The 27648-nt window shown below is 42.7% G+C and overlaps 2 protein-coding genes across 2 annotated transcripts in view; one reads left to right on the top strand and one right to left on the bottom strand.

Moving 5' to 3' along the window:
* The window catches only part of LOC136427378 (ornithine transcarbamylase, mitochondrial-like), a 63973-nt gene that overhangs the window by 12147 nt on the left and 24178 nt on the right, over positions 1 to 27648 (bottom strand). The window contains exon 2 of the mRNA XM_066416207.1: positions 309 to 429. Within this exon, the coding sequence (XP_066272304.1) occupies positions 309 to 429 (121 nt within the window). The remainder of the gene's footprint in view (positions 1 to 308; positions 430 to 27648) is intronic.
* On the top strand, positions 13858 to 27524 carry LOC136426408 (uncharacterized). The gene is made up of 19 exons (XM_066415073.1): positions 13858 to 14076; positions 15397 to 15577; positions 18015 to 18250; positions 18709 to 18834; positions 18993 to 19118; positions 19649 to 19774; positions 20151 to 20338; positions 20498 to 20641; positions 22373 to 22562; positions 23055 to 23291; positions 23765 to 23980; positions 24202 to 24449; positions 24741 to 24878; positions 25006 to 25136; positions 25307 to 25593; positions 26053 to 26252; positions 26638 to 26794; positions 27170 to 27405; positions 27519 to 27524. Exons 1-19 carry the CDS (start codon positions 14001 to 14003, stop codon positions 27522 to 27524), a joined length of 3249 nt encoding a protein of 1082 aa, XP_066271170.1. The 5' UTR covers positions 13858 to 14000.

Here is a 27648-nt window from a genome sequence, read left to right as displayed (position 1 = left end):
CGGATGTCATTCAGATAATCAAATCAAAATGGCCCAATTGGATTACAAACGAGTTTGGCGACATCATGCCTTCATGAAATATTAAGGACTTTTTTTGTCGCAAATGGCTTACACCTCCTGATCCGTGTATGTTCAAGTTTACCTTGTAGTATTGAAGTCCTATCATGGAAAACACTTAAATTATAGAATGTCTTCATTAATTAGGCAAGTCAAGTCAGTCTTTTCATAACTTGTATCTAAGGTGCATATACTAAGTAGTTGCATGCATCTCGATCCAAGACGAGATATTTCAAAAGTGTGTCCGTTACCTCCCTTGTCCCCTTGATCCTGGTCTTCAGGTCTGCTGCCGTCCACAAGATCTGCTGAATCTCAAACGGTGAGAAGTCTCTAAGCGTCAGGAAGTTCCGACCAAGCATAGACACATGTTCACTATGAACGGAAAAGATTCATTACAAACATTCAAACAAAATCAACATTCACATTAAAACATATGAGATCCCCATAATTTAGGTGCCATGCATGTTCTTATTACATATTCAAATGAGGCTCTTAAATGATGCCAACATGTGTCAGGTTTTCAAATTTGCATTTGGAGCAAGAGAGGAATACGTGAACCAAGAGCTCCCTGCAGCTTATAGTTGTTGAACTCCTAACGTCGCGAAGAACATTTGTTTGACCCCTTCCAAGCATCGCGAGTAGGAATTATGCACATTTTGTTTTCAAACTACATCAACCAGTGGGTTAAAGTTAAGATTCAACATTCAAGATTTATTTATTGAACTTTGCAGTGAGATTCCTGAATAACATCCAATGTACAGATATCAAGGTAAACAATATTGCACATTTTGTTGTTATGATTAAACGTTTCAAGATTATTTCAAATTTCCCCGTATGCGGAATAAATAACACAGACATATATTTCAAATAACGTAGATAAAATGATATGTACTATGCCTAAATTGCACCTTTTTTTTTTCTTCGATTGACTGAAAACAGGGGACTGTTGGCCTTTATTATGAATGGTAGCGGCTAGCTGCTCATGATGAGAATTATTGTCCAAACTTATTGAGCAAGTTGCACATGTATGGGGTGGGAGAATTGCTGTATCTGTTTATTCTTGCTTTGGGGCAGTTCAATTTCTTGCTGTTTCTAGTAACGCGGCGGCAGCCAGTCTCTGTACTCAGACTCTGGCAATGTCCTTGCAAACTTGAGGCAGAGCTGCTCCCTTCTCTCTACAAGAGTTACTAGTCCAAGGCATTGCAGTGCACGAGGGTAGCCCGTGCACGATTTCCTAATATGATACGGCACGTCCGCTTCTGGATTCTTTCCAGCTTCTCAGCTTGGGTTTGTGTCAGTCCTGCCGACCAAGCAGGTACCGCATACTCAAGAATGGGCCTGACATAGCAAGTGTAAATCTTTGTATATGTTTGTTTGTTTATTTGATTTACCAGAAATACATATCGCCTAATGATACAGGAATGATGATTGACTTGAGAATATAACTATTCATCCAATTTCAGAAATCTTGATAAGATGATAACTGAAATAACGACAACGTAATACAATCAAAACAATGAAGCAAACAACAAGAAGCGGGAATTTGCATATCAATGTGTAAATCATAAGAAAACTCATGTCAAAAATGTAATGTGGGTCACTCTAAAAGTCAAATCCTATTTTCAAATGAAAACAAGAAGAACGCATGATGATTCATTGAGAAGTATAGAAAGCATATGTTCTTCTCTGTATAGTCGTTTAAAGAGTTGAAGTGTTCTTGCCTATTTTAGTCTGGTCGATAAAGAGTTCCAGAGTACCCCCAGAGCACGACAAGGCTTGCTTTTTGTGTTCAGATTTCACTTTAGGTAGTTGATGGCCGCCTTGTTCTCTAATGCGGGGAGTGTGAAAGCCTGAGAGTTGGCTGAACAGTGCAGTAAGGTGGGGATCATGCCGTTGAGTGCTTTAAAGACTAGTGTGGCTTTGGTTATCTTGTGTAAGTCGGCTATCGGGGTCCACCCAAGTGTGTGCAAGACGTTCGCAGAAGAAGTGTAGCGATTGCACCCCGATACCACACGCCCAGCTCTGCATTGAAGTCTCTGCAGTTTTTCCAAGTTCCCTTTACCCCCCTGGTCCCATACTGTACTGCAACATTGTATGTGTGGAAGGAATAGGCCGGTGTAGATTGTGAGAAGTGCTTGTCTGTTTAGATATGGTTTTAGGCATTTCATTACACCGATTATTTGAGCTAGCTTCTTGCTGACCTGTTCAATATGATTATGCCACTTTAACTTGTTGTCAATACTGACTCCGAGGTATTTAAAGGTATGAACTTGGTCAAGAGTAGTACCAGCCAAAGTGAGATGTTTTACATTTTGATGGATTTAAAGATAGCTTGTTACAAAAAAAAAAACAAAAAAAAACACTGAGCGAGTCTGGATGAGTCACTCTGTATATAGCCTGCTCGATTGTGTGGATGCTGCGTGCCGGAAAGTTTATGATCGTGTCGTACATGGCTATCTTACAGAACTGTATACAATTTGGTATGTCATTGATATGAATAGAAGTGGGCCCAGAATTTATCCTTGTGGAACTCCACAGGTGACACTGATTTCTGAGGATAATGCTGAGTTTAGGCATGTACGATGTATCCTCCCGCTCAAGTATGCCTGGAACCATTTGCAAGCCATATCAGTAACCCCGTAGTGTTAAAGCTTTTGCAAAACTACGCTGTGATAGGTCACAAAACACCACCCCAGTTCCCTCCCATCGGTGGAGCTGTCTCACAGGAGTGTTTCTTTCTTAACCCAGACTGGCACTGGGTTAAGGGTCTGTGTTGGTTCAAATAATGATGTAGTTGGCCATGCTACTGTAACAAAGGATCACTGTTTTTGGTGGAGTTTCTTTATATAATGTACTTGATCCGACGCCTTTTGGCGTTTGAAAATGCTAATTTTATGCAAACAACATCAAGAGCCTCTGTTTACATCGGGAATAGTAGTTTAGTGGCGAATGTTTTGCGAAGATCATCTTACCGCGCATAGGAGCCGCGCATTCGGATTCGGGAACCTTCTTTCAAAATCGTTTATGACAATATCTGGTTCATTTACATGTACAGAGTTATGTTCAACTGCAGTTAATGTATCTGATCCTACAGCAACGTTTGGTTCATAATTCAAACGTTAATAATAATAATAAACATAACAAGAGTCCGTAGGACACAATTCTCCGTGAAGTATTTATAGTATGTACAAGTATTGACCCACACAAATTGCATCTCTGCTCAGTCCAAGTAGTGTTTTAGAGCAAGTAAAGAAAAAGTGTTTGTTTATCTTTTTCTTTCAATACAGGAGTGGTCAACCTGCTGAAAAGTATGTTTTTACAGCATGGCACAGATGGGATCTAGAAATTCCGGGAAAAGTCACAAAGTTAGATCTAGATGGCCCCTTTTCAATTATCAACGAACCATTCAGCCATACAACTAAGATGTATCAGAAATCACAAATATGCAGTAAATCCTCTTTCCACAATTTATTGCAGGCCGGCCTGATCTATAGCTATCAAGCTATTTGCAATAAAAAAGGCTAATTTATATTATCGTAACATTTCACGAAGGTCAAAGGTCACCGGATCTAACCACCCGGAAGTGACACTGGCGCGCGCACTTTTCTGAGATATATTTCTCAACAATCTTTCATCCCCTGCGTAAACTTTTTACATTGTCACAGCCTCCGTATTATGAACTACAAGTGTGGTAAGTTTGAAGGTCCAGAGATTTGCCATTTTCACACTGTGCGTAAAAGTGCATCGTCCGTCCCGTGCGCACATACTGTATGCGAGTTGCGAGGGACACGGCATACTTAATACACAGACTGGAGGTCACTATGCACATGTTCGCAGCTAAAACTCACAATTCCCGTTGCCGCATTGGTATGTAACTTGGTATATCGTTTGCTAGGTTGCGTGTGGTGATGCACGTTGTCTATTCTTCAATGTAACAGTGACTATACGATCACAGCAAGTAAGGAAGATTTATACCCCGTATCTGCCTGAAGTATTCCAGTCATGCATAACGGATTATAACATGGTCCCTATGACAGGGCAGTGGGACATAGCATTAATTATAGGGGTGCAATTACGATATTGGATTGACGTTTAAAGTAGTTATGGTGTAACAAAGCTATTGTGCATCACCACGCCGAACCAGGCAAACGATATGCCAAGTTACACACCAGTGCGACAACGGGATCGTGAGTTATAGCTGCGAACGCGCAAACAAATGCATTCCCAATACTCCCAGAAGGAGGTCATCCTCCTTCCCGGAGTAATTATTTACAAGACACTCACTCACTCAATCCTCTTCTGAGCCAGGTGGCGCATGAGGCTTTAGGAAGTCCCTCCATCTTGACCGGTCTGCCGCAATGCTGGGAGCCTCGTTCAGGGTGAAGCCTCTTCTCTTTACTTCTTTCTCCACACTGCGTCTCCACGTTTCCCTAGGTCTTCCTCACGATCTTTTACCCTGCGGTGACCATCTCAAAGCGACTCTCGGTAGGCTATTATGTGGCTTACGGCAAACAGGCCTAACCATCTCCATCTGCGTACTTCAATTTCCTTTCAATTTCCCAAAATGCTCAGGATCCTGCGCAAGCACTTGTTTTGGAACACATTCAGTTTTGTTTGATACGAGCTGTCTCTTTCCAGCACTTTGCTCCGTACAACAGTACACTCAGTACATTACTTCTGTAAATCTTGACCTTGGTGCTCATGTGCATGCTGGTGCTTTTCCACACTGGTCGTAAGATTGCGAACGCTTGTTTGGCTTTGCTGATTCTTGTGTCTACCTCTTCTGTGCAGTCACCATCACTAGTTAATTTACTACCTAAATAAGTAAATTCTTTGACTTCTTCCAAGGGTTCTCCGTTTATCTTGATAGGGTTGGTATTTGTAGTGTTTTTCCGCAATACCTTGGTCTTTCCCTCGTTTATTTAGAGGTCAATAGTGTTGGATGTACTGCTGAGCTTTTCTGTTTTTCCTTGGGCATCTGTGTGCCTACTTACAAGGAGTCCGATATCATCTACATAATCGAGATCTTCAAGTACTGAGTTTATTGTCCACTGGATTCCTCTTCTTTTATCTTGTAGGGTGTTTTTTCTCGTTATCCAGTCTATTGCAAGGGAAAAGAGAAGTGGTGACAGTATGCATCCTTGTTTGACTCCAGTGTTTACCTGGAACCTGCTAACCTGCAACTGGATTCTAAGTGTGATCAATCATCAAAACTCCTCTTTGTTTCTACAACCTACGGCACGTGTATTTTCCCCTCGCCATACTATTGCCCAGAATCCTGTTGTCAAGCAGACGACAAAGGTTTGTGAGGAACACTTTTTTGTCTAAATGTTGCGCGTGATAGTGGACTGTAGACGATATTTTCCTCAAAGTTTGCTCCTAACACAACAAGGAACACATGGACATAGTAGTATTGCCATTGCTACGGCATCCAGCTAACTTTCCATGAATAATGTACACGTTGCCATGACGGTGGATGTCGACTTTGAGTGACGCTCTACCGATTCAACAAACGGGTTGTTACTGAAGGCCTGATGTGTGTGGTACGGCCGTTTTGTCGTGTATTTATTTTTCTTTGGTCACGTTTATATGACCTTGGCACTCTCTTCAAGTCAAGATGGGCACAACAGCTACTGTATCAAAAGCTAATTAGCGGCATATATCAATGACGAATTTTCTCTCCCGGAATAATGTTCGCACCTGTCCAAGAGCACAGCTGTCATTCTGCGTGCGGCGGACGGTAGTTTCAAGTTGAAATATTATGGCGTCAGCACGACTAGAGAGAAAGTCTAACATAAACTACGCACAAAAAGTTCGGAAACTTAACTTTGGTTGATCATATCTCCATTGTTTTTTTTCCGATTTTGTTACATTATATATCATTATAAAGCTTGTGTGATTCCCTTTTCTATGATACCAAACTTATTGTGATTGAAAACCCACGGAACAAGTACCAGAACTAATAACGTGAGTGGGTCACAGAGAAAAAGTGCCCAAAATTCCCTGTTGGAGTCATACGCGCGCTGTGACATCCTATTGGTATGGGCGCGGATGATGATCCAATATATTGTTTCCTCAGGTTCTGAGGTTTTTTTTAGAACACAGACCATCCAAGGTTATTTCTAGCACACAGAACATCCAATGTTATTTTTAGCACATAAAAGATCCAATTGTTTACACCACATAAAAACCTGCGTCCTGCAGGTGTGAACCCAAAAATGAACACCTGTGGAAAACGGTACCCAACGGTATCGTCATCCACAGGTGTTCTTTTTGTTATTGTTTCACAACAAACATTGCCATGCCGCGTTTGTACTTTGTGGATAAGCTCCGTGCTGTAGGGCAGGTTGAAGCTGGCACCCGTCAGAGGGATGTTGCAGCGTTATTCGGAGTGCGTCCTGGTACCATCTCCAAACTGGTAGCCAAGTTCGGCGCAACTGGTGATGTGAAAGACAGCCACGCACTGGACGTCCCAGGGCCACAACACCTGAGCAAGACCGGTTCCTTACTCGAGCAACTCTAAGGGACCGTAGACTGTCTTCAACGCGGCTGCAGATATGATTCTCTGACCGGTACCGAAGACTGCTGGTGGAGGAATGGGACGCTATCCCAAAAGCATCGCATTGCGCGACTGAGGACGAGTATGAGGAGGAGGTGCCGTGCTGTAGTGAGCGCGTGGCTGGGCCACCCGTTACTAAGACTCCTTGCTAACTCGTTACTAAGACACAGATTGTTGGTTTTGATAAAGAATAAACTTAGCTTTCATGAATATGTCTTGTTTATTCTTGTTAATTTTTCACAATACCCTCGTACAGAAGTCAATATCTACAGAAGAATATGTAAGGAATAGCATGTTTGACTATAGTAAGGTAATCTGGGCACTTTATTTCTTCGACCCACTCACTTTAGCAGGCCTGATGCTCATTTCATGAACTTGCAATCACAATAAGTTTGGTATCATACGAAAGGAAATCAAATAAGCTTTTGAATGATATGTAATACATTGAAATCGGTAAAAAAATAACGGAAATATGATCGACCAAAGTTAAGTTTCCGAACTTTTTGTGCGTAGTTTATATAGCATTAGTGCAAAGGTAATACATGATACTGACAGAATATCAGAAAAAAGGATGGTTTATTGTTCTGCCAGATTGATTTCAATCAACCATTATCGGAAAAATGGCCATTTTATGTTAACCAACGTTACAGCCAATTTCCGGGAAAGTCGCTAGGTGGTGCCCCCGTATCACGGCTATTTTCCACTCTCCGTACTTGGATCGTGGACTGCCACGCCCTGCTCCAAGTCTTGCCGGCTTGTCAACAACACCCGTCGGTGCCCACGTGTCGCTCAAATTCTTCTTTTGGTGGTCACCCAAACAACTGACAAGGCTTTGTTATTCGCTTCGTTTGAAACCAACTGCTTGGCTTGATGAAAAAGTGCCCTACAAGCCGGGGATAAGCCAGGACTGACTGCGTTTTTCATCCCTTTTAGCTGGATTTTATGTTTTGATTTTGCGGTAACACATGTGTCTTGTTGTAACCTGCTATGCTTTTCTTTCTTTCTCTTTCTTTTCTTTCTTCTTGACTGGATAAAAAAAGAGTACCACAAAAGAAACAGTCGATTTTCTCGTCAAAATTGTCACCACCTGGTATTTTCCATACAAACACATCCAAATGAGCATTTTAAAAGAAGAAGATCTTTATTGACACAACAAAAGCACAGCGAGTTTCGTAAGGCCTACTACATACATACATACATACAAACGAATAGGTGCATACAAATGAGTGTACACACAATCATATGGGATAGAGCAACATATCGAAATATCACATGTCATATACATATACATTGCTTGTTCTAATGTCCAAACATTCTTTGATGTATATACCTATCTGTACACAGTAGGGATTATCACCTCCTAGTATGTAATTGAATCTATCGACAGAACGGAGCGCATTGAATTCATTTGAACAAGCGGAGATAAAAGTGAATAGCTTTGAGCGTTTATCCTCATATCTTGGACAATTCATGATAAAGTGGCGTTCATCTTCAATCTCATATGGACAAAACCTTTGATCACGGGGAATTTTATGATACTATATCCTGGAATAGTAAAATCTACATATTTGTCTGTCCATGTTTCCTGGACACAGACAATATCGCTAAATCTATTATGTTTCATTATTCTTTGGGTTATTTGCTGAAAATCTGTATTTCTGAAAATTTGATATGGTGGACCCAAGATAGTGAATAGCTTTAAAATATACGAGGTCATTTTATGACGTCATTTTGACGTCGTTGCTTTTGCTATTTACAGCAGAAGACTTAACAGACTATAATATCCTGTAGTCACCCGTTTCGTTAAAATTTTCTTGCATACCTTTCAATTTGATTAGAATGCCCTATTTATACGGTTCCAGCCAACAAAATCACGTAAATAACATTGTAATGGCATTTGTTTCATTTATCAGTCTCTGAAAATTTGGTGGTCATACGATAAGTAATTTAGGAGTAATGGGGTTGGGCCTGTAAATCTTTTTGGACAAAGAAACTAATTGAAAACTATATGATTTATCATTCTTTTGGATTTTAAGCTATGCAGTTCGCATATGTCTTTTCACAATCGCCTTCCTTAAATGCAAAAAAAAAAACTTATTTCCGGCAACGGGTGTACTTGTTAGCCTCCTTTTGCAGCTCTTCCAGGAGCATAATGTTTCTTTTTTCGGGGGTTGTGCTGATTTGATTATTTTTAACATGGGCCAGGAGATGGAAGTTCGTTGACGATTTGAACTTGCTAGAAACTAAGTGGCGTCGTGTGGCGCAACTGTAGTGCACGCGGCTGTCAAACAATGGGTCCCGGGATCTAATCCCAGGTGTGCCCAGAGACATGTCCGAACTTGCGCCCCGACGTTGTGCCCTTGGGAAAGGCACTTAACACGATTTTCCTCACTTCACTCAGGTGTAAATGAGTACCTAGCTCATCTAGGGTTAGGGACGTCCCTCGGATAGGACGTTAAATGGAGGTCCCGTGTTTGGGGAGAGCAACACCCCGCGCACGTTAAAGAACCCACCACACCTTTCGAAAAAGAGCAGGGGCATGCCCCGGTGTGCGATGGTCGAAATCTTACAGTCCGGTCTGGGATGACATCTTGAAAAGGTAATAGTTCACCTGTTATGTCAATCCTTCCACAAAATGTGGTAAATCAATATAAATAAATAAATAAATAAATAAATAAACTAGAATCTCTTCACAGCCCTCGAACATCCAACAAGACTTAACAGACCTGAACACTTGGTCTCAGGAAAGTCGTATGGTCCTCCATCCCGGTAAATGTAAGGTACTCCAAGTCCAGTTCAGCAGGGCTCTGCGCCCCCCTCCCCCGCTCAAGATTAATGACAATGTCCTGGAACAAGTGGGGGTCATGAGGATCCTTGGAGTATACCTGCAGTCGGATCTAAAATGGAATGTTCATGTCAACTTCATCTACAACAAAGCAAGCCAGCGGTTATTACCTTCGCCGAGAAGGTTATGCAGAGGGTAGCGTTTGTATGTATGTGTGTATGTATGTAATGTACAGCATAACTCGAGAAGGCTTGGATGGATTGTCTTGATATTTGGTAGGTGGGTAGGTCTTGATGAGACTAGGAAATGATTAGATTTTGGGTCCCCTAGCGGCTTGTTATGGTACTGCAGCGGAACTTCCTGTTTTGATATCTCGTGTTCTGGACATGCTATGGAACTGATTTTTGAGTGGTAGATAGCTCTTTGGACAGAGAGTAAGTGGTATGGGTTTGGGCCCCCTAGCGGCATTTTTGGAACTGCAGGAGCAGGTTTTGCATCTGACTTTGAAAGGGAATAACTCAAGAAGGGCTTGATGGATGGCAATGATTTTTGGTAAGTAGATAGCTTGAGTGATGATGAACATGATTAGATACTTTTTATGCAAATCAGTATCTAATTTGCATAATTAATGAGGAAAGTTTATCCATCCGCCAAATTCCATGATAGGACTCTGAAACATTTGACATATGTAAGTGAGGAAGAGAGAAATATTAATTCATATGAACTATGTAAATGAAGACCTCATTTGCATAATTAATGAGAAAATACTATAACTCAAGATGGCCTTGATGGATGGTCATGATTTTTGGTATGTCGATAGCTTGTGTGATGCTTAGAATAATTGGCCGATAATTATGCAAATCGAATTCTAATTTGCATAATTAATGAGGCAACTTTAAAAATCTGCTTTGTGCCATGATATGACTATTCAAATTGTAACTGAGGAAGAGAGGAATGTTGAAGATAGAAAATATGCAAATGTGGGCCTAATTTGCATATTTAAATGAGAAACTACTATAATTCCATACTGGTAAATGACGGAAATTTCATGCATTTAATACTTTTTTTGTGGCATCGGGAATTTATGTGAATGTGAACATCGTTGAATCAAATTATGCTGATAAGGGCCTCATTTGCATAATTGATGATCAATATTAGCATCAGCTTCTTTGTTAAGCTCATACTTTGTTAAGCTCATACTTTGGACATGTCATATTTTAAGACAATCAACTGGTATGATTTATAATTGATGAGAAACACTCCTAATACGTCAGTCACAATGGTTAAAATCATTTGGCGAAGGTATGAGGTCGTGGAACTCTAGTATTCGACATGCGGCCAGAGATGGGCTATGTGGGTAATCAGGAGTAGCCGCGGGGTCAAGTAGGGTCATCGTTTAAAGAGATGCCGGCTAGATGGCCTTGTCCTTATCAGGGTCACTTTCTACATCTTGAGGAAATACAAGGAAATGGACGAACTGACAATCAAATTCCCTCAAGGGTAGAGTGTCAGAAAACATCTGTTTTCGACAAGTTCCTTTTGAATCCATGACCTGAAGTGACCCAGGTAATACGTGTCATCGTTCCGCCCGCATGGTTGTGTAGACTACGGTCACTGCTCCCGCACCCGTCACCGAACCGCTCGATGTCACGAAATCCTTGATTTTCGCGTCCGACGTCCAGAAGAGACACTGTGTGCCAAACTCGTGTCGCCAATACCCCCACATAGCTGACGATGAAATATCTCCAGGGCAGAATGTCAGGAAACATATGTTGCAGATAAATTCATTTTGAGACTGTGTACGGATGTAAGAACTTTTTCTTCGAATTCGTGTCCTGAAGAAACCCGGGCAGTGTGCCAAGTTGCGGACCGTGTCACCGTAGTTCAACCCACATGGCTGACGAGGAAGTTCACTCCAGGACAGCGTGCCAGGCCGTGAAACTGTGATGTCTGCACATGTCTTAGCTAACACAGATCATTTTCTGTGACATTTCTTATAAACAAGATGCATTTTCACAGGGCCACGCTGATGCTAGTTCTCGGATTAAAAGGGAAAAAACTAAGCTCAATGAAAGGTCAGCGTACTCCAGTGGTTAGTGAATGAATGAACTTTATTGCTCGACAATTGTACATGGCACAATGTATGGCAACAATAACAAGGCAATCAATACAATACTAAGCTAGTCTATTCTATACTGAGAGCCATAATGACAAGAATATGGACATAAATGGCGCACTGATATATCAAAAGTTTCTATCTGTTACAATACATTCTTTTGTAAAGCGCTACATATGTATTGGCCTAAATACTTAGATATGGTGTCGGGGCATGACATGAGTAGATTAAAAATGTCTGTGTTTGCCTTTGGCAAGGGTTTGCTGGATTAACATGTGATCGTATCCATTAACTTTTGTCTATCTACAGTATATGCTGGGCATGTTATTAGGAAATGATATTCGTCTTCAACGCTATTTTGACATGAAGGACATAGTCTTTGGTTGGCTGGTATATTACGATATCGGCCTTTTTCTATTTCCAAGCAGTGAGAACTGATCTTAATTTGGTTATGTTAATTATAAAGGATTTATTATGAATTGATGAAAGGTATTTTTCCAATGTAACACAGTTTTGACTTGAGAATAAGTTTTTAGTTTATTGCAGCTCTTTATTTCTTGTCGCCAACCAGAGAGAAACGTATCCTTCAAACGTTCTTTGAAAATGTTACCAAAGTGTTTAGCATCAACCGCAGGGTTTAGCCAAACATTTCGGAAACCATGTCTACACAAAATATCTTGAAGTTGTGAGATTGAACCCCGGCAGCGTCGCTCACCCCATGTACACGAATACAGTACACATTACTGGTTGGGTAGCGGTTCTTAGGATGGGATGTTAAGCCGTACTTCACCGTTCATTGCACTTGTCGAAAAGAGCTAGGTTATTTTTCCCGGTGACGCGATGAAACGTTTATATACTGTAAATAGAGTCTTTCTCGCTGTCACGACAAATGGAATAATAGCTTAACTGTCTGGACTAGCCATGCTAACGTTTCCTAAAACTTGGCCCAATACCAGAACCCGCTTTATTATTTATATGTTACAGCTGTACTTCCAGGAACTCGTGGCGAGATTCAGCGTTGTTTTCCCCAGTTTGTTCCGCCTCATTTGAAACCGTTAATCAGACCTGGCTGTGGGGTCAGGGGTGAGACCTGCTATCAAAAACTATAACGTTACATGTTTCATATCAAGGTCGCCATATTCACTTCACTATCGACAAATGTTATTGCATAAAGAGTGTGAGAGCGAAATTGATAACAAGTGCTGATGCGACCAGTGGAAGAGTAGCGCAACTGTTCATTCAGTTTATTTTAGCTATACTGGTTCGAGACTGTCACGTTCATCTTTGTCTGTACCATGGTACCTTCTGTCCTCAATTTTCAATAGAGTCAGATGACAGTTTACGTCCAGTCCCCCGTGTTCGAATAACTCGTTCTCCTTCTCAATCTTTAGCATGACAGGAACGGATGTAGCTATGCCAGTCAGCAGGAACAGTCAGCATGTTGGTCCTAAATCTTAATTCTCTTCACATGGCTTCTTCCTAAAACGGTCAAGGTACAACACATGTCAGCATAATGTAACGTTAAGTTTTGGGAAGATTGAAGATGACAGAGAAACCTGAAAACAACCTTGACAATTGTCTCCCCCTACTTTGGCCCTGATGGGGCCATATGCGGGTACAACAATGCAGATGAAGATATGGGCAGAAGTTTGCCATCATGGCACACTGTCTGAATTTGGGCAAGTTATATTCAATTTATATTTAGTGTGAGTGTGTGTGAGTGTGTGTGTGTGCGTGTGTGTGTGAGAGAGTGTGCGTGTGTGCGTGTGTGTGTGTGTGTGTGTGTGTGTGTGCGTGCGTGCGTGCGTGCGTGTGTGTGTGTGTGTGTGTGTGTGTGTGCGTGCGTGCGTGCGTGCGTGTGTGTGTGCGTGTGTGTGTGTGTGTGTGTGTGTGTGTGTGTGTGTGCATGCCTATGTCCATGTGGCCCAATGCACATAGAAATGAAGAAGAACACCGCATTCGGAGCTCAAGGAGTTTTGATTTCATAGATAATTTGTTCCGGTCTGCTAAACTGTTCAGTGGGTTCATTTGAGGTAAAATCGGTCGAGATTACTTTCACTTTTTTCTGTATCATGGTAACTACATCTTTCAGGATTGAATAAGGTCAGATGCAAGGTTCCGTTAAAGTCCCTGTTTTAGAATAACTGACAATCGTTAGCTCGAGAAGTGTGTGACTGATTCAAACTGACAGAAACATCACTTAATCAAACCACAGAAGGTTTGCAAGTCAGCAGTTGATGTTGATGTTGATCTGAAAAACTTTGATTCTTTACACATGGTAGCTTCTGAGAAAGTCTAAGGAACTGAGATATCAGCATGATGATAGTTGTTGTTCGACGAAATAACGGTTCTGGCGCGTGATTTTCTCAGAAGAGCAAGCTAAAAATGTCTCAGCTTTTACTTCCTGTACGGCTGGCAACAATATAAAGCTTAAGATTTCAGCCGAAGCAGACTTGAATCCTCGCGCACTAGAAGAACCAGCCATGGGTGTAGCTGTGGTGACTGTGGTTCTAGCTGTATTGGTAACGCTGCAAGTTTCAGGGCAGACAACGGACCAGGGTGAGTCTCATAATCATTACGATTAATTTCATCTATCTTTCTACTTATTCGCTGTTTTGACTGTAAGAGCCATCCAACCAGCTGCATTCAAATCCTTTATTCGTCCTCTTCTTGCATATGCTGACAGTATTTGACATGGATGTAATTTATGTGATTTCCAGCGATTAGAACGAGTCCAATACGAATGCGCGCTTGCAATCTCAGGGGCTGTAAGAGGGTTTTCGTACTGAGTCGCTACTTTCTGAATTAGGTTGGGATCGTCGTCACGTTCACTCTCTGATCACGTTCTACAAAATTGTCCATGGCCATACTCGCCAGTATCTTAAGGATTTGATCCCTCCCGAAGTTTCCGTTTCTACTTCTTATAATCTTCGCAACAAACTTAATCTAAGGATACCGCTTCGCTCTACAATTCGATATCAAAAATCTTTTATTCCTTATGCAACGCATCATTGCAACGGTCTTGATATAGCTGTTCGATCACTAAATCTTTCGTTGTTTAAAAAACATCTAGTGAAATTAGTACGTCCCTCCTTTTACTCACATTTTAGTCATGGCCCCCGGTACACTTGCGCCCTCCTCACACGCCTTCGCATCGGCACCTGCAGTCTAAACCAAAGTTTATTAACACGTAACTTAGATACAAGTCCAGCCTGCACCTGTGGGGGTCGAAGCCAAAGCGTTGTTCATTATCTTCTGTACTGCCCTTTATACAGTCAACAAAGACTAAACCTTCTCGGCAACCTACGGAACCTATTGGCCCCCATACTTGCTCTTGACAGTCTGTCTGATCAAGCCCTCATTTATTTGTTATTAAGGGGTTCAACCTTTGTTTTTTTCTAATTATGATTGTGAAATTTTGGGCTTGACCCAGGACTCTATTGTAACAAGCAAACGCTTTAAAACTCAGTACAGCTGTGTTGATATATCAATTGTTTGTCTCTTTGTTGCGCATATTGCTTGTTTGTATTGGACCACCCAATTGCTGTTTCTTATTGTTATTGTATTTGTCTATGTGATTTTTATTTTCAGAGGTGATTTTTGATATTAGCTACTGCTAGAGTGCATCACCTCTGTGTCCTGTGTAGTTTTCTGTTGTTTAATAAAAACTTTTATTAAAAACAGCTGCAGGTCCAACTAACCAGTGACTGTTACAAAGAGGACGGTAAGAAAGAAACATATATATTACGCATGCGGCGAAGCGCAAAAAAATATGGACTGGAAAAATAGCTCTCTCGGGAATAGAAAACTATATCTGTTCATCTCAAATCATCGATGTCAATATGACAATGCTAATGATAGTCTTGTTGCTCGCGGCAGGTGTCAATGTCGCCCTGGGTAAGCCAGCCTATCAAACAAGCATCAGGAGGGGTGCCGCTGCCAGCCGTGCGGTAGATGGGAACACCAATGCCCAGTGGCTCGCTGGCTCCTGCACGCACACCAGGCCGGAAACTAATACTAGGTGGTGGGTTGATCTAGGTCAATCCTATATGGTCAACAGGTACGTGTACCCTCAAAGTCTTGATTATTTACTCCATTTATTTAGCACTGAAAAGTATTGTAACATTGTTCGTTCATTGCAAGGCATCTTCATTTGAGGTGAAGCATGTTGCGTTTTCAAGTACATGTAGCTGGTGGTAGTGCAATGCGGCTTCGCTACGACTTACGTTTTTGGCCAAGCACACCGTGTCACCCCTACCCTTCTCGATATGTGTCTTGGGTTCTTTTACTTGCAGAGTATTGACGCTTGCTTTAATTGAGGCTAATGCCTGAAGCTCCCTCAAATATCTTAGATCATGTTGCCGTTTGATTAATGGATGACATCCGCGCGCGCATCAATTTTCGTCCCCCTAAAAAATGTCATACTATAAATCGTAAAAATCAGCTACAAAGAAAAAGATTTCCGAAAATGGGCACTAATGTCGTATAATACCAAAGTCTTTGGCAAAGTCAATTACAACGTCAAAGAAAAAGTTTTGAAAGAACAAAAATGAAGAGTCTATATTTCGGTGCGCCATATTCAGTGTGTTAAGTTACGTTCATCCTTTCTGACTGACCACGTGAATTTCATAATGAAGGCAACTTTTTATTTTGCCAATTGTTCCAGAGGATGTCATCCCTGTGATCAAATCAACATGGCCTTACGATGAAAAAAGGACCATCTCAACCTACCATATGATATGGTTACCTTCACTGGTTAACAGGCTAATGTAATGTTAAATAAACCCATGTTTTTGATGAAACCACACACGACACTGACCTACTTTCCCGACTCAGCAGCAGGCGCCACATTACGCTCTCCCTGGCCTTGGCCTTGCTCTTGTGCTCAGCCTACCATATGGTTACCTTGACTCCCGCGGCGGGCAGCACTCGTATTCCAGGAAGTAATCCGGCTCCTGCCTTGTACACTACAAACACACTACTTTTTCGGATAAAATGGTAATCACAAGATACCATTATACTTTAGTGAGTAAGAAAGCTTAACTTGTTTTGTCGTGACTGTCGTCCAGGCGACTAACTTGCCGCGCGCGGGGCATTCGCGACACTCGCAAGTGAACTGTTTACCCCCATTGCTGGAACGTCCCGGTGTGAAGCCAGATTTCTGCCCTGCCAAATGAATGCTGCAACACTAGTAGGGGGTTTCCAGTATACCTGCGGTGAGAGAACTGCGTCACAAGCTTGTGGCTTGGTAATTTCCAAGCAGAAGTATGATCGCAATTTGGAAGGAGGGGTCGCGTTGCGGAGGCTAACCCTAATTCGACGATTACCCTCGCTAGCCCTAACCCTAACCCTGTCCCCAACACTTACCGTAACTCCAATCACACGCACTAACCCGCAAAGCAGAAATCTGGCGGGCCAGAAATTTGGCGTCACATCTGGCTATGGACGGATCACACAGACCTCCAAATAGAGGTTCCCAGTTCCTGGGCCATAATGGTCACGGTCCTATCCTAAACACACGGTAGCCCTTAGGCCTTGTCCTGCGGAATTCACGTGGAATAAGAGAATAGAAAATGATGTGTAGATTTTCGGATCTGGCTCAGGTTAGAGGGGGCGCTTATTGTATTTGCGGACTGGTATATATTTACTTTTCACAAGTTCGGGAAATCGTTTGACGACAGCCGACGGAACAGGTTAGCATTTGAGGGTATGTTTTTATCGTCTGAAGTTTCTTCAACAAGAGATAATGACACTATTTTCCTGAACTGCCCAGTAGGATTACAAGTATTACTGGCATATCTGTAAAGGGTTAGTCCCCTCCTACTGCAACTCAGTGGTCTGCTCCAATTATAAGGTCGTAATTGAAAGATTGGCACTATTCGTATTTGGCCAAAGTTTAATACGTTGATTTGGGGCAAATTATCCGTGGGTGAGGCTGCATGACGATTGATGAGATAATGCCACGTTCAACCTATCATGGCGAGGCAGCAAGTAAATGCTTTAACAACCGTTAACAGGCTAATGTAGGGTTGAAATAAACCCATGTTTTGATGCGACCACACATGACACTGGCCTACGTCGACGCTCTCCTTGGCCTTGGCCTTGTGCTGTCTATGATGATTGTAGATACATATAACCCTGGCACTGAATGAACAGGTCATAAAATCATAAAGTCTAATCATTGATTATATGCGTTGGTTTGAAAAGAAATACGGTGCGCAAGAATAAAGTATGCTAAATTTGGTGAATAAAGTGCGAACAACAAGTAGCAAGTTGACGTGTAGGCCCAACATCCGGATTAAATATGGATTCGATGATTTCCTGATAGTGGGCGGCGTGTCAATCAGTTGTTGGCAAGACCCGATATATAACTTCCGATGCCCTTGGTGATGATAGTGACTGAGGACCTACCAAAATTAACATGTTTTATATGTGGTTCATCCGAATGCATTCATACATATACTCAAGTGCCATTGCTTTGTCTTCAATATCTACAGAGTGGTCATCTTCAACCGCCAGGACTGTTGTGCGGACAGACTCAGCCCATTCAACATCCACATCGGGGATTCCGACCAGGTCAGCGAGAACCCACAGTGTGGAGGTGACCATCGAATCAACTCAAACCAGCCGTTCATTTCCATCCCGTGTCAGGGGATGAAGGGACGGTATGTGGGCGTCCGTCTTCCCGGATCCCGCCGAGTACTGACCCTGTGTGAAGTCAAAGTATTTTCGGGTAGGCCTTGGCTGCATTTAGTTTACATGGTTATGACATCATGTTTACCTAGGGACTGTTCGATAATTAACAGGGGAGGGCTGGTGCATTGGGGACGGCGGGGGGAAGACCATTGATTTTTTTTCGGGCCAGGTGGAGGGCCAACGAAAAAACACGGGAGCCGCTCCCGGTAGAAATAGGATGGCATCAAGGCTATTTAAAAAAAATATATTTCTATTGTATTTCACAAAATGCTACAACAACACATAATACAAAAAAAGGGAAAAAACAAAGTACAGGAAAATAAACATAAGCAACGGATGCTGAATAATAAGTAAAGGTGGAAACAGAAATGAACTACAACGTAGATATAAGTAATATCCAAAATGATAGTAATAACAGCATCATTGGATAGATATAACAAAATCAATATCACCAAGGCTATGTTCATAGTGTCTACAATGTATCTTTTCCTGCAGAAATCGACGGATGCAATCCCAACCCTTGCGATGCCAATGCCCAATGTACGGACAAGCCTGCTCCTGAGACCGGTGCGACTTGTACGTGTAACGCTGGGTATGAGGGCAACGGAGTCACGTGTACAGGTAATATTTGCTATCGACAACTCCTGAAGTTTTGTGGTTCTGTTGGATAAGAAATCCATGATTCCAAATGTTCTTCGACTTCATGAATGTTGGATGATTTTCTAGTTTACGTAACGATCTATTTCGAAGGTGTCTACAACGTGTCTGTTTTTCTGTAGATATCGATGGATGCAATCCCAACCCTTGTGATGCCAATGCGCAATGTACGGACAAGCCTGCTCCTGAGATCGGTGCGACTTGTACGTGTAAAGCTGGGTATGAGGGCAATGGAGTCACGTGTACAGGTAAATTTTTTAACGAACTCGCTCATAGATCAGTGCAAGGCCGTAGTGTCACTCATCGAAGCACTGAAGTAATTGTATATTTAGCAGCATCTCTTCACCCTAGGTCAGAAACATCAATGCTTGAGACTAACATGTGGTGGGTTCTTTTACGTGCTCAAGTTGTGACTCTCTTCAACCATGGGACCTCCATTTTACGTCCAATCTGAGGGACGTCCCTAAACAAATCTAGGTACTCATCTGCACCTGAAGGAAGTGAGGAAATTCGTGTTAAGTGCCTTTCCCAAGAGCACAACGTCGGGGCGCATGTCCGGACATGTCTGAGGACAACACGGAATCAAACTCGGGTCCCCTTCTTTGACAGCCGAATGCTAATACTGATAATATTTGCTATTGACAACTCCTGAAGTAATAAGGTCCGTTTGATAAAAAGTCTATACTTGCAATACTCTTCATAAATGTTGGAGGATTTTCTAGTTTACGTAACGATCTATATTTTCCATTGTGTTTACAACTTATCTGTTTTTCTGCAGAAATCGACGGATGCAATCCCAACCCTTGCGATGCCAATGCTCGATGTACAGACAAGCCTGCTCCTGAGACCGGTGCGACTTGTACGTGTAACGCTGGGTATGAGGGCAATGGAGTCACGTGTACAGGTAATATTTGCTATCGACAACTCCTGAAGTTTTGGGGTCCAGTTTTTTAAAAACCTTTTTATTGCACCGTTGTGCAGCCTGGTTAATTTGAACCAAAGAACTCGACTTTGTGTGTGTGTGTGCGTTTGTGTGTGTGTGTGTGTGGGGGGAGTTGTGAGTGTGTGTGCGTGTGTGTGTGTGTGTGTCTGTCTGTGCGTGTTTTTTTGTGTGTGTGTGTTTGTGTGTGTGTGTGTGTGTGTGTGTGTGTGTGTGTGTGTGTGTGTGTGTGTGTGTGTGTGTGTGTGTGTGCGTGTGTGTGTGTGCTTATATACGTGGGTATTCTTTGGTGCCAATACACTTTTCTCTGGTGCTGAAGTCGTGGTGTGTCCGTTTGTAGAGAAATGCAGCGTGCAGCCGTCTGGCATGGGGAATCCTGCCGCCACGATTACCGCATCTTCCGTCCATCATCACTGCTCCACGGGGAAAGCGCTCCTAAACTCTCAACCAGCTGTTAGGAATGTGGGACGGGAGGGAGTGGCGGCAGCATGGTGCGCCGATTCTTTACAATCTGGAGAGTGGCTTCAGGTACAATCATGTAGTAACTGGACTATGACTTTCTACAATGATCCATTCTATTCACATTTAGTCCTCTCATGTGGTAATGGCAGAGACTACTTTTGGAATTTGTTTGTCTGTTTCTATTCGTTTCTACATAATGTGATGTCCATGAATTCGACACCATAGGTTGATCTGCATTCCGTGACCAGGATAGCAGGTGTAATCACGCAAGGACGAGCAGACTACGACCAGTGGGTGACCAGCCATAAACTAGCCTTCAGCTCAGATGGCGCTGTGTGGAACACATACTCCGAACAAGGACAAGAAAAGGTTGTACATAGACGTTATCGTATAGAATTAATCTTTAAATCTATACTTAACCGTAAAGGGTGAAGGTACTGAGGTGTTATGTGTGTCATTTGATCCGTTTTTTCGTTTCTTTCATATCAATTAGACGAGTTACTTTGACTTGAATATTGTGCAGCCACTGGGAACTTATGATATGTGATATAATAACTGTGGATACAAATAGAATGTAAAGGTAGTGGCAGTACAAATATAATCAGAACATGTAATCAGAAACCGTTTTGGTATATCTTGCTTTTTTTTAGCAGTTATGCAATTAATGCTAACCCTAAGTTCAAAATATCCGTAATATATGATATTCAGAGAGAAGCTTGACCGTTAATATTAATACAAGGTTGATATGTAATAAATAACTTTGTAAAAGTCTTTCCCAAGTCAAAGTGACCAGACTCAGTCATTCACTTGTGATTTCAATAGTACCCAAAGAACCAATACTGCTTTGTAATAAAAAATGTACATGTTACATCCTCTCTGCTTGTCAGCATTTTTACAGTAGATAGTGTAGACCATTAGGAAAATACATGTAACGGGAGCTGCCCTAACATGTTACGCGCCCTAACAGGTTACGGATTTTTTACTGATCTTATTTTGCATAAGTGCGCCGTGTTTGTGTCCAATGACTATGCTGATAAGGAAGGTAAATAACCCAAGTTCATGCACATAATTGTCATTTGCATTCAAAACATATGTGTACATATTCATTTCTTGTTTTGTCGAAAAGTAGTATTTTGACAATAATGATGGTAGCACTGAGTAGAGGGTCACTGCGCAGCTAGACGGCCCGGCACCTAAATATACGACCTGTGCCAAGCAGATACACAGGTCACACAACTATTATACACATAAGAAATATAACTTCATAAAACACTAAAAATTTGGGCCTTTAAGTGTTTGTTGAGAAGAAAACCGACCAAAGAAAAACAACGTAAACATTGCTGTCGTCTGGCGACTTTGTTTTCCCGCCATTTTTTGGGGCCGCGATGGTGGCGGAACGATTCAACGCACAGCTTTGTTACGCTCTAACATGTGATTGGTACCGTCCATGAAAACGAAACTGAATACAGAGATGGCGAAGATATTTTCCAATAAGTAGACGGAGTATTGTTGATGTAAGCGGTGTCATTTTTTCGTAATTATTTCGTAAGTCGGGCCGCATTCAAGACGTACGTCGGGCCGCGCGCACAGTGCGAGGTAGCCTATTTCCCGTGAAAGCATGAGCTGGGATGCGCTAGATATAGCCCTTCTCAAATGACGTTAGAAGTGCACACAGTCAAAATTTTCCGGTCAAAAGAAAGCTAGAATATAGTAGACTTCAAGCCTTATTTACATTTCCCTAACTTCATCACCAACTTCCGAAGGGAGCAAAATTACCAAAGCGTAATAAGTTAGGCACACTATCTAGCGTAGCACTAAATCAGAAGGTACATTCGTGAAAATGTCTCACAGCGTTTTCCGCCTGTAACGCGGAGCGTGAAGGGCCCATGAACAGTATGAATACATTTCTTGTCCATGTATGTTCTTTAGATGAATTTGTTTCATTCATTCATTAAAACCTGACCACTCTCTGGCAACCAGCAATGGACCGCAGTGAGTTCGAGCGCGTAAAAAAGCGTCACATGTTAGGGCAGCTCCCGTTATGTTCATTTTTTCGTGCTTTTGTATTTTTTTAACTTTATCTTTTTTAAACCTTTATAGGTATTTGAAGGCAACACCGACAGGAACACCGAAGTTAAACACCTCCTTTCTCCGCCCGTCACAGCGAGGTTTGTTCGGTTCCTCCCGCTGACGTGGCAGGGGAGAGCCAGCATGAGGATGGAGGTGCTCTTGTGTGCTCCGGGTGGGACAGGTGGAGGTGGGCAGGACAACTTATCTCTCGTAGCTTCAGGTAATTTCTTTATGGAAACACATACATCAGGTAATCTCTTTAATATTGAAACACACACACACACAGATGCACACAATGTGTTTGCAATGGGCATTCGACATGGGCATGCGTATATATTATATTGCACAGGCACTCAGGCTTGTGCCACAGATTGTATCACTGCCCCCTCTCTCTCCCTCTCTCTCTCTCTCTCTCTCTCCCTCTCTCTCTCCCTCTCTCCCTCTCTCCCTCTCTCTCTCTCTCTCCCTCTCTCTCTCTCTCTCTCTCTCTCTCTCTCTCTCTCTCTCCCTCCCTCTCCCTCTCTCCCTCTCTCTCTCTCCCTCTCTCTCTCTCTCTCTCTCTCTCTCTCTCTCTCTCTCTCTCTCTCTCTCTCTCTCAGGTAGTACTTTGCTTACTTTAGTCAATGGGCTAACTTCCTGCGTTGGAACAAAGTTTCAGCTCCACCTGGCGTGAAAACATCCAAACTCCATCTTACTTTTCATCGCTGCTCAGTTGCAGGGAACGTTAACCTGGCTATTGGTAAGACAGCAACACAGAGCTCCGACTATATTCACCACGGGGACGCCATGGGACCTGGTAAGGCTGTGGATGGTTCTAGAGCGACCGATATTGGAGATGACAAAGCGTGCACTCACACCCAGAACGACTATCAGCCATGGTGGAAGGTGGACCTTTCACGTGTCTACACAGTCCACCGGGTCAGCATCCTAAACAGGGGTGACTGCTGTGGTAAGTCTACATTCATCTTAATCAATACCATATTCCGGGCATTGATGGTGATTTTGTATAGGTCAAAATGTAATACAATCAAACTATTGCGAAACCGTACGCGTGATCTGGCTTATGTAATTTGAAAGGCAGTTCGAGTTTCGAAGAGCAGGTTAGGTGCACAAATGAACTTTGTCAATAAATGATTCGTGATTTGATAGAAATTTAAACCACGTGAGTACTAGAGAACATATGTACGTCTTTAGTTTTTAGCAAGGCGAGGTGAAATACTTTTAGAAAGCCATGGTTTGAATGCGTTGCTTCAGTCTGTCGTATCGCCCATATATGATGTCTTGTATTATATTTTCTAACAGTCGTAGAGAGCGTGGTTCACTGACGGCCTTCAGTATGCCCTTGTAAGGCGCCAACTGGTTGCCTCTTATAGATTTAATGTACACAGATGCAATTACATTGATGATGGTTTGCATTCGTAGGAGAACGATTAAAAAACTTCACGGTGCGAGTTGGCCCGAACGAGGACTTCGCCCAGAATAATCAGTGTGGTGCCACTTACACGGACACTCCGACTGACGGGCAGACCATCGAGGTGTACTGCAATCCACCAATATCCGGTCGTTACGTGTCCATACAGCTGATGGGGCGGAAAGATTTCTTATCGCTATGCGAGGTGGAGGTCTATGGTGAGACAGGTGAGACAATTAAGTTATCTCTCGAAGAATAGAATGTCAGGAACCAGCTTATGTCGGCAAATTCGATTTTCATTTTGAAACTGTTTCCGGATAGAAGAAACCCATTGATTTCCGTGTCTTGAAGAGGCCCAGGCTGTGTGTGTTTGGGGGGTTGGTGGTTGGTGGTGGTAGACCCTAAACCCCATTTTGTTTTTATCTTACAACCGTGTTATTTCAAACAGCATGCGAGGCCGAGGACAAAGGCACCTGCTCTGCATCTGGGGATCCACACTACACGACGTTCGACAACAATCGTCATCATTTCCAAGGTCCGTGCAGATACACGTTCGCCAAGGACTGCGGAAACGGAGACTTTACTGTGGAAACGCAACACCTACCCGTAACCTCCAGGCCAGTTTCCATTACCCAAGAAGTCTACGTGAGAGCTTTCGGGATCGAAATCGGTATTCTTCAAGAGAAAGAAGTTACGGTGAGCTACATTGTTCTTCATCTGCTCACTCACCTAATAGCCCAACAATGAAAGTCATTTTCCGGTTCCAGTTGGAGTTATCAGAAATGGTGGACGTGCAAATGTACACTTACTTATCACCGCTCTTCATGCATAAACTGTGCAACAAATGCATTACAGGAGATACCGAATGTTTGATGATATATTACAACGCAGGATCGTCCAACTTATGCTTTGAAAATTCGGCGCAAATACTAATACTGTGCTGTTCTGCCTCGGAATAACGAAACTACAACATTCTTCTTCCAACAGGTGGACGGAGTGACCACGTCGCTTCCCTACCGCGAACCAGGCGGCAGGATCGAGGTTGACCTAGTCGGCAGGCATGTCCGAGTGCGGTTGGTAGACTCGTGTGTAGAGGTATTCTTCGACGGCAGGCACCGAGTTAAGGTAGGTTTATCCAAGGAGGTTAGAGTTTATCACAGTTACATGTATGTTACACGTTGTATGTACCATGCTTGATAAAAACAAATGTCATATTTCAAACCAGCATAAAAAAATCTTTGTGCTTTTACAGGTGGATGTTCCAAGAACCTACATGGGTAACATGTGTGGTCTGTGCGGTGACTTCAACGGTGACCCGTCCGATGACCTGAATGGCCAAAGCTGGACCGTTTTCGGGAGTACCTATCTGACTGACATCTCGACGTGAGTGATGTGAATATATGATATTTATATACTTATTTGACAGACAGTCAAAAATTTCAATATGTTTGTTGGAAATTGCAGTTCAACTTTGCCTTAGAATGAATTAGTATTCTCCTCTGAAATAACTGAAAGACAATGCCTTGTAATGAAACGTCATCAATCCCTCTCAGTTGTCCAGACGATATAGGCCCGACGGATGACCCTCCGATCGAATGTGACCCGGCAGTGAAGGCCACGGCGTCGGCAACTGACAAGTGCGGGATGATAACAGATCCAAACGGTCTGTTTGCCACTTGTCACAACGTTATAGATCCACGGGATTTCTTTGACAACTGCGTCTTTGACATGTGTGCATGGGAGGGAGCCGATGGGCTGTGCCAGATCCTGGAGGCCTATGCTGACACCTGTGTGGAACACGGCGTGGCGCCCATTAGATGGCGGACTGCGGACCTTTGTCGTATGTGCCTTTCTAATGCTCGATTTACAGTATCCTGTATTCTAAACACTTCACACACACACACGCGCGCGCACATGCACACGCACATGGACACGCACGCACACACACGCACACACACACACACACACATACACGCACACACAGAAACACACACGCACACACACACACACAAACATAAACACACATACACACACATAACATTATACATAAACACATACACACACACACACACATACACATAAACACACACACACACACATACACATAAACACATACAAACACATACACATAAATACACACACATGACATTACACATATACACACACGTACACATAATCTATTAGTGTATGTATGATATTTGCCGTCAGTTACATACAGATATATTTTGAACAATCTAGGACTATTTTCAAAGCGTTTAAGACTTTAACCCTTAAGTTTTTTTGTTTTTTTTTTCAACAGCCATGCCGTGCCCAGCAAACAGCGAGTACAGTCCATGCACAAGCCCCTGCCCTGCCACTTGCATGGATCAATCCGCCGAATGTGACGATCCCTGTGTAGAAGGCTGCGAGTGCATTGCAGACCACGTCATGAGTGGACAGACCTGTGTCCCAGTAAACCAGTGCGGATGCTACCACGAGAACAGCGGTCAATACCATGAGGTCAGTTTATTGTGTTGTAGTAGTCAAATTCTTGTGTGTCACGTTCTGTACCTGTATCAACAGCCCTGTTTCGTCATTTTGTGGCTCCTCCATTATCTTGGGGAAGACGATGAAGGCCTGAATTAATTGTCTAGGCTTTTTGACTCAGACAGTCACGGCAGAGAGCGGCTGGTTCGATCTGAGACTAGAGTAGTTAGCGTGAGTAACATAACCAGCATCTGTGTGGCAAAACGCCTGAATGTGAGTATAAGTAAAAGAAAAAGATGAAATGAAAAAAAAAATTAGGATGAATGTCGGCCCTGGCCACTGCCCATCCATTAAGATGGATCCTGTAACGTATCGTCTTTATTACAACGATTTTGTTGCTTTGTTTTCTCACTTTTAGCTCAATGCACAATGGCGAACAGCAGACGGAAGGCAGTGCGAATGCAACGCGGGAGGGACCATTGACTGTGCCCAGGTGAACTGTGATGAAGATGGAGGTTACAGCTGGACGCTCGTGGATGGAGTCTGGGGATGCCACTGTGAAGACGCCTGTTGTGGTGAGACATACTTTTACTACTTTGTGGATGGTTCTGTATTGCTTTGAATACATGCGATATCGGAACTAAGGTATCTCAATGCTATATGGAGTGTTGTAGAAGATATGTTTCACCACCGAAAGTCTTTCCAAGGTCTTTTCTTATTGAAACCCTGATGGTGTTAAGCGACCTGCTGTTGACGAAAGGTCAACAGGTCGATTCATATGTATTAATGAATCTATCTTTGTACCAAGCACGGTAACAAGTTCGTCATTTGTACAAGACATATTATATCTCACTCTTCAAGTGCACAGCAATTGCAATCTCTGATCCCATCTTTGTATCTTGCACGCTAACAATTTCATGTTACAAGAAATCCCTGTGTGTCCCCGATAGATATAGCGATCTGCAAGGCGTCCGGAGATCCACACTACTGGACCCCTGACGGAGCGCGTCACCATTTCCAGGGTCCGTGCAGATACACGTTCGCCAAGGACTGCACAAACGGCGATTTTACTGTAGAAGTACAGCAGGTACCACCACCCCACAGGGCAACCATTTCGAATGTGCGTGAAGTATACGTGAAAGCATACGGGTACGAAATCGGGATTCTTCAAGGCAAAGCTGTGACGGTGAGTGGCTTTGTGTCTTTTTTTGTGAAACAATAGAAGGCTGTTATTGCTATTTCTCTCTTAAAGCACGTTCTTTGGTTCCTGTTTAATCAAATGGATTGCACCAACTCTAGATGTAGGCAGATTCCCTGTAATTTGTGAACAGTTGTTCCAACGTAGGATGCTTTTATCAATGTCAGGGTTAATTACGTCAGGTTAATTCATCGGCTTCTACATACTAACAAACTGTATTGTTTTCCTCCA

This window comes from Branchiostoma lanceolatum, chromosome 2 (assembly GCF_035083965.1).
Source record: "Branchiostoma lanceolatum isolate klBraLanc5 chromosome 2, klBraLanc5.hap2, whole genome shotgun sequence".
Classification (NCBI taxonomy): Eukaryota; Metazoa; Chordata; class Leptocardii; order Amphioxiformes; family Branchiostomatidae; genus Branchiostoma; species Branchiostoma lanceolatum.
The sequence above is the reverse complement of the archived record's forward strand: the minus strand, read 5'-3'. Positions and strand labels throughout refer to the sequence as shown.

Bases quoted from the DNA above. Each gene is read 5' to 3' on its own strand.
- LOC136426408 (XM_066415073.1), top strand. From the start codon at position 14,001: ATGGGTGTAGCTGTGGTGACTGTGGTTCTAGCTGTATTGGTAACGCTG. The intron at 19,775-20,150 runs GTAATATTTGCT...GTCCGTTTGTAG, and splicing joins CAATGGAGTCACGTGTACAG to AGAAATGCAGCGTGCAGCCG. The intron at 26,253-26,637 runs GTCAGTTTATTG...TCTCACTTTTAG, and splicing joins ACAGCGGTCAATACCATGAG to CTCAATGCACAATGGCGAAC.